This window comes from Myotis brandtii, unplaced genomic scaffold (genome assembly GCF_000412655.1).
Source record: "Myotis brandtii unplaced genomic scaffold, ASM41265v1 scaffold268, whole genome shotgun sequence".
NCBI classification, from domain to species: Eukaryota; Metazoa; Chordata; class Mammalia; order Chiroptera; family Vespertilionidae; genus Myotis; species Myotis brandtii.
This window is the reverse complement of record NW_005360187.1, coordinates 2,609,924-2,617,448: the sequence shown is the minus strand read 5'-3', so window position 1 is coordinate 2,617,448 and position 7,525 is coordinate 2,609,924. Positions and strand designations below refer to the sequence as shown.

Below are 7,525 nucleotides of genomic sequence, written 5' to 3'. Positions count from 1 at the left end.
CCATACAATGGAATATTATTCAGCCATACAAAGGAATGAAGTACTGACACAACATGGATTAGCCTTAAAAACATTGTGCTAAGTAAAAGAAACCAGACACAAAAGGTCACATATTATATGATTCCATTTATATGAAATATCCAGAATAGGGAAATCCATTGAGGCAGAAAGCAGATTAGTAGTTGCCAAGGCTGGAGGGGTAGAAAGTGACTGCTTAATGGATAAAGGGTTCCCTTTAGAGGTGATGAAACTGTTTTGGAACTAGAGATGGTGGTTGCACCACACCACATCATGATTATACTGAATGCAATGGGATCACATTAAAATGGTTGGTTTTATGTGAATTTCACTTCAATTAAAAGAAATGCTTTTGCCGGGCTGTGGTGGCTCAGTGATTAAGTGTTGACCTATGAACCAGGTCACAGTCAGATTCCCAGTCGGGGCCCAGGCTCCATCCCCAGTGGGAGGGGTGTGGGGGAGGGGCAGAAGGCAGCCGATCAATGATTCTCATCATTGATGTTTCTATTTCTTTCTCCCTCTCCCTTCCTTTCTGAAATCAATAAAAATACATTTTTTGAAAATGCTTTGGTACTGTCATCTCAGAATGTATTGTTATTCTAAAGTTAGTGCTTCAAAAACCACCCAAAAACAGCTCTAATACCTTCAATAAAATTAAAGCATGGACTTTCACATAAAGCGAGGCTTTATGCATTGGAATATTACCCAAATCAGTTAAAGCTCTTGAATTATTTCATCTCCCAAACGAAATCTAGATAGTATTTCCTTCTAGTACTATTGAGCAAAATATTAAAAATTTTTAAACAAAATGTTTTTGGCCCTAGCTGATTTGGCTCAGTGGATAGAGTTGGCCTGCGGCCTGAAGGGTCCTGGTTTCAGACTTGATCCCCAGTAGGGGGCATACAGGAGGCAGCCAATCAATAATTCTGTCTCATCAATGATATTTCTATCTCTCCCTCTCCCTTCCTCTCTGAAATCAATAAAATATATATATTTCAAAATGTTTTGGGATGTTTAGAAAACCAGTGTTGACTCTAATTTTTTATTTTATTTATTTTTTTAAATATATTTTATTGATTTTTTACAGAGAGGAAGGGAGATAGTTAGAAACATCGATGAGAGAGAAACATCGATCAGCTGCCTCCTGCACATCTCCCACTGGGGATGTGCCAGCAACCCAGGTACATGCCCTTGACTGGAATCGAACCTGGGACCCCTCAGTCCGAAGGCCGACGCTCTTTCCACTGAGCCAAACCTGTTACAGCGACTCTAATTTTTTAGAGGAAAGATTTTCCCTATTGAGTTGCCATGTGGGTCTTGTGATAAACTAGTAGTGCAAACTTTTACCCTTCAATATGTATGTGTTTTGGTTTTGTCTCAAACTAGTTTGTAGGGAACTTCTGCCTGTATTTCATAGCTGGAGAATATGAGAGCCAAAGGTGTCAGTTTCCACCAGGAGCTCTTACCACAGTAGTATTCTTTGGACCCTCTCTCTCTTATATTATGTTCCTCAGAGATCTACTTCCAGTCTGAAATCACCACATTCTGATGATAATCAGGTCTTAATTCTCTCAGAAAAGTCATCACCCAGTGAAACTCTTGGAAATTTGAAACAACAGATATTAGTATTCAGAATTTTAAAGAACATTGTATTATAGCCAGGAATGTTTGCTAATGAAGTATGAATTACCAGTGTATACTAAAGTAGCAACTGTGCCAAAGTTCAAGAACAGGATGTGTTCTATATATTCTTAGTCATTTATAATCAATATAAAACTTTAGAATGTTAATTCCTACAGCAAGAACTAATGACATCTTAAAACGTGGTTCACCATAGAGTTAGACTTTCCATATTTTATTAAAATTAAATGTACTAAAAATCCAAATATAATTGAAAAATTCAGTCACAAAGATGGCTTTAAACACAAACATTTCTGAATGATGCTTTATTCTAACTGGAATATAAGGAAATTTTGGTATGATATTTATTCAGTTTTCTTAGTGTTCCCTACCGTTGGACTCCCAATTATACTAACATAACTGTATACTGAAGATTTAATCAGAGTATGTGGCACTTTATAATATTCTATACTCAATTATTCTGAAATGCTTATATACAATCTGATCACACTGTTTAGTCAGCAAATAAAAAATTTAAAGATTCCAGATGTGGAATGTTTTATAAGTGTTTAGAGTTTTTCTGACCAGAGTTCAATAGGACCTATATGTTTTTCTCTTGGGCATGAGTATATCATGTTATAATTTTTTCTTTCAAAGTGTTTCTCAACTTTTCACTTAGAAGCTTTTTGTTTTCTCTCAAGTTATTGTAAGACCCTGTCAACATCTTTGTTTGAAGGCAGACCAAAACCAAATTTTAAAAAGAAAAAAAAGTTTTTTCAAAAGAATCAGCTTCTGGCTTTAATATTTATGTATTTGTAAACTGATGTTAAAATGCTCTCAAAAATGTTATTTAGGAAAGCACAATATGGTAATATCAATTTTTCATTTATAGCTTTTTCTAAAAAAAATCCCAAGAAACTGCTACCTTAATTTCCCCCCTCAAGTACTTTTAAGTACTTCAAAGTTCAATCTAAAGTGCATGTAAAACCTTCTCATTCTCAAACTTACTAAACTAAGAGTTAAAAATACAATGGCTAGTGAGCAGAATATGAAAGTATAGGCTACTTTATCAAGAGTAAAGTTCTTACAGTGTTGGGTTTAAGATGAAAAAAATGAAAGAATTTGGAGTAAAAGCTCTCACAACTGTGGAAAGAGCTCTTCTTGAAGTGGATGGGCTTTTAATATCTAAGCTGGAAATTAAATGCAGAAATGAGATAACATTTCAGTTTTCCCAAACATCAAAAAAAACAACAACAGCTAAAGTATTACAAATTAGGTATGGTGATAATTGAGTTAGAAAAGCTTGGTTACCACTCTAGGCCAGATACCATTCAGTAAAACTGTAATTTCTAATTTTATAAAGTTTGGCTTCATATTAAAAATTTTTTTACAGTATATAAATTATATAATAATGTTTACCTGCAACTCAAATTGTAATGCTTAAGCCTATAAAAGGATGTTTATTTCCAAGATCTTCAAAAGCCCCACTACTCCCTTTTCTATTTGTAAAACCAGTAATTTCAAAAATACTTCTAACAGAAATGCTCAATAGTTCATCCAAAATTTAAAGCCCACACCAGTCAGCAGTTTCTCATAATGTATTGTGCTGTATTCTCTAATATCACATGGTCACTTTCTGTTAATTTATGAACACTTTTCATGGGCAAGAGTACTTAAAGACAAAGGGATAAAGTTGACTTTGTTGCTATTCACTTTGAATATTAAGTTGTGCTTGCATCCTAAAAATTAAAATGAGCTGCAGTAAAAAACATATATGTTCATTTGTACCATATTTAGTTGTACTAACAACTAAAATCCTAAAAATAAGAGAATGAAACTATGTTAATTGAAAAATGAAAGATGAGAAGCAATAACAATATTTTAATCTTTTGTTAAAGTTCTCAAGTTGTATTAAATTGCTAACCAAATTGAGGTAGAGGTAGGCCCTAATGTTATTCCTCTCACATATCAGAACTTAGGCCTCTCACCTTAACTTGTATGCATTTCCCCCCTAATTATATAAACATGATTCAATTGGAAATATGTGTTATGATAGAAAAATTATAGCATCATTCAAATGGTATTTTACAAAATTCTTAATAGCGAGGCTAAAAAAAAAGTATTTATAAAATGTACACAATAATTCAATGTTCCCTGCCAGTCATAAATATATTTGTTTTTCCTCCAGGGGGGGGGGGGGGGGGGGGTGGAGAGTACAGAAACTATATTATGCAAAGATTATGAAGTCATGTAATGAAGACATTAAAACATAACTAGTAGGGTAAGAACTAAGAACCTGGTGTCTAGTTTTCCTCTTTGAAGGTTACACATAAACTTTGATTCATATTAAATATCTCTTAGTAAAGCAGACTTAAATTCCATTAAACACAAATCTATTTCCATTTTAAATCACATACAAGTGCTATGTGATCCGAGGGATGAGAAACACTAGGTAAGGCCTGGTGGGTGGTAACTTCTTCATGACTAGGTAGTGGAATCACCTGTTCAACCTCTAAAGCATTTAAGTCAATGAAAATGTAATCCAGACATCCATGAAAGCCACCAACATAATTTGTGTAAGCAGGTTCACCACAAGCACTTTTCAGTTTCAAGAAATGGGTAAGAGACATGTTGCATCGTTCCTCTTCCCCATAGGAAGCCCAGTCTTCATGATCCTCTGGAATGTTGCCATTGATGACAAAATGATACATTCCTGTTGATGGGGTACTATTAAAGTCCCCACAAAATATAACTGGTATGCCAGGATACAGATCACATGAGACATGTCTAATGTGAGCCAAGGCTACTGCTATTTGAATGAGACGAATGTACCCACCTATGAATATAAAAAACATTAATGTAAGTACCTTTTAAATTGCCTTTAAGTTAAAACAAACAAGAAACAAAACAAACTACAGCATTTGTGTGACATTCAAGATGTGTATTTGTGTGTGTAAAAGATTAGATAGAGGTAGTCAAAAGGTACAAACTTTCAGTTATAAGATAAATAAGTACTGAGGATTTAATGTACAACATGAGTATAGTTAACACTGCTGTATCGATATTTGAAAGTTGCTAAGAGAATAAATCCTGAAAATTCTCATCACAAGAAAAAAACCCCCACCTTTTTTTGGTATTTATATAAGTTTGTTGTGGTAATCATTTTTGCAATGTATGCAAATCAAGTCATTATGTTGTACACCTTAAACTTGTACAGTGTTGTATGTCAATTATATCTCAATAAAACTTAAAGAAAAAATATATATATTTGTGTAAAACAGCTTTACTGACCTAAAGTTACCATGTTTAAGTTACTTGTGAAAACCAATAAAACCTACCTTTGGGATGCCAGTAGAGATGGGTATTAGCAACACATATCTTTTTAGAAGAGTCCTTTGTAGACTGAAGAACAGAAACCTAAAACATACAGAAAGTGTTAAGACTTCAGTTGCTATCTGCCAATCTCCTGAATGTTTTTTAAATCTAAGACTATAAGATGAAATAACATTTTATTCTATATCCTTCCCATACTGATGAAGTATAATCATAACTGAAATTTAACTTTTGTTAAAAGGTGTTTTTTTTAAAAATTGATTTTAAGGAGAGAGGAGGAAGAAGGAGGGGTAGGGAGGAAACGAAACACATTGATTTGTTGTTCCACTTATTTATTATTCGTTCATTGGTTGATTCCTGTTTGTGCTCTGACGGGGTATGGAACCCGAAACTTCAGCATATCAGGATGACACTCTAATCAACTGAGCTACCCTGCCAGGGCTAAAAGTTTTTGAATACAGTAGTGTCTCCTTATCCATGGGAAATATATTCTAAGATCCTCAGTGGATGCCTGAGACCACAAAAAGTACCAAACCCTATATATACACTATGTTTTCCTATACATACATACCTATGATAAAGTTTAATTTATAAATTAGGCACAGTAAGAGATGAACAATAACTAATAATAAAATAGAACAATTATAACACTGCATATACTGTAATAAAAGTAATGTGAACTCTCTCTCAAAATATTGTATTGTACTCACTCTACGGGAGGAATGAAGTGAGGTGAAGAGGCAGGCAGTGTAACGGTGTGAGGCTACTATAAGGGTTACTTGAACATGAGTACTGTGACAGTCCATCTGATGCCCAGGACAGCTACCAAGGGACTAATGAACTTGGATAAGTAAACTTGGCCATTTCCCCATTTATAAAATAGGAAGGCTAATATCTAAATAATGGGAATAGCAGGATTACTATGAACCAAAAATTAAAATAATAGCTAGTATTTATGGAGTACTTTGTAAAACATGTCAGACACTAAAGTACTTCAGAACGTGTCGGAACAGTTCTTGGCAAGTGGTAAGGAAATATTAGCTATTCCCATTATCCTTGTAGTTAGCATGTATCTCTCCCACTAGGTTATAAGCACGAATAAAGTCCCCGTTTGTCTTGCTCAAGGCAACCTGCAGCATGCCTGGCACACTGGAGTGCTAAGTACTTGCTCAATGAATGAACGACGGTTAACCTTCCTGCTGAAGGTACACGGGCAAACACCTTTCAGTAAAATCTGGATGGTTTCACCCAATTACAGGCAGCCCCACCCACACTCCCTTTCCAGGACCCTAAACATGGATGAGTGTGTAAAGAGACTGGCGGAGCTGCTTTACCTGAAGGACAGAAGACCTCTGGAACACCCTCTCCTGGGCCGATGGGTTCAACACTAATTTCTCCAGCAGTTCTTTGTGAAGTGGGTCGGACTGCAGGGCCTCGTGGAAAGAAATGTCATGCTGGCTAAGGAGGCTGAACTTGGACTTTCGGTAGAAGGTAGCCAGGCCTTCCTGCTGCTTGATTCGAAACACGCCCTCCAGCCCAAAGGCCTCGAGGGCCGGCACCAAGCTGTCCGTGAACACGCAGCGGTCAACCTCCTGCAAACAGATGAGGTCGGCGTTGTAGCCGGTGAGTTCCTTCTGGATCAGGTTCTGACGGTAGTCGAGCTCCAGGGCGTAAGGGGCGCAGTACGGGTACAGGATGGTCCGCGAAAACTCGGTCTGGGCGTACGTGTCGGCGAGGATGTTGTAGGAGACCGTGCGGATGAGCGCGTCGTCCGTCACCTTCTTCGTGTAGAGATGCCGGTGATCGAAGGTGCAAGTGCCGGGCCCAGCCTCCACTGGACACACACTTTCCAACTCCCGGCTGGGCCCGAAGCGCTGCCCATTGCCTGGGGTGCAATGAAGCTTGAGACGCAGCCCGATATCGGCATTGGACGGGGTGTAGACGCGCTCGTCCACGCCCGTGCTCGTCCAGCTAGTACTGGGCGAGGAGGGCGACAATGACGAGGGGCCCCCGCCCTCAGGCTCCGCCGATCCCGGTTTGGCTTCCCTGTACCAGCGGAAGAGGGAGCCGGCGGGATCCCCAAACTCGAGGCTGAGCTTGGGGCACACCGGGAAGCCGGCCATGATGTACCGTGGCAACTGCAGCTCGGTGAAGGCGGGCGGGTTGCGCTCCACCTTGTACTTGACATCGCCGATCTGCAGCACCGCACCGTCCTGCCAGGCGTCCACGTTGAGCACATCTTCGGCCACCGCCTCCTCCCGGTAGTACAGCTTCACCACGGGCTCGCAGGCCGCCGCCTGCTCAGACCCAGGCCCCGCACAGGCTCCGCCGCCGCTGGCGTTTGGCCGGTTCTTCCGGCTCTTCTTGGCCGCGGCCGCTTTCGCGTGGCCTTTAAGGGCGTTGGTGGCGATCCGGCTGAGGACTCGACCCAGCGGCTCGCTCTGGTCGCGCTGCATGTTCTTGTGGCTGCCATCGGCCAACGAGAACGACAGGCTGAGCTTCGGCTCGGAGGGCACACAGCGCACTACAGCGCGCTCCATCGAGTCCACCGCCG

General features: G+C 39.4%; 1 protein-coding gene across 1 annotated transcript; it reads right to left on the bottom strand.

Moving 5' to 3' along the window:
• Positions 1 to 1,845: 1,845 nt before the first annotated feature.
• PDE12 (phosphodiesterase 12) lies at positions 1,846 to 7,523 on the bottom strand (the record flags this gene model as incomplete). Its single annotated transcript, XM_005868434.2, has 3 exons — positions 1,846 to 4,474; positions 4,977 to 5,055; positions 6,306 to 7,523. Coding segments are annotated over 3 exons (1,740 nt in total), but the record flags the coding sequence as incomplete, so codon positions are not given.
• Between the last annotated feature and the right edge of the window lie 2 nt (positions 7,524 to 7,525).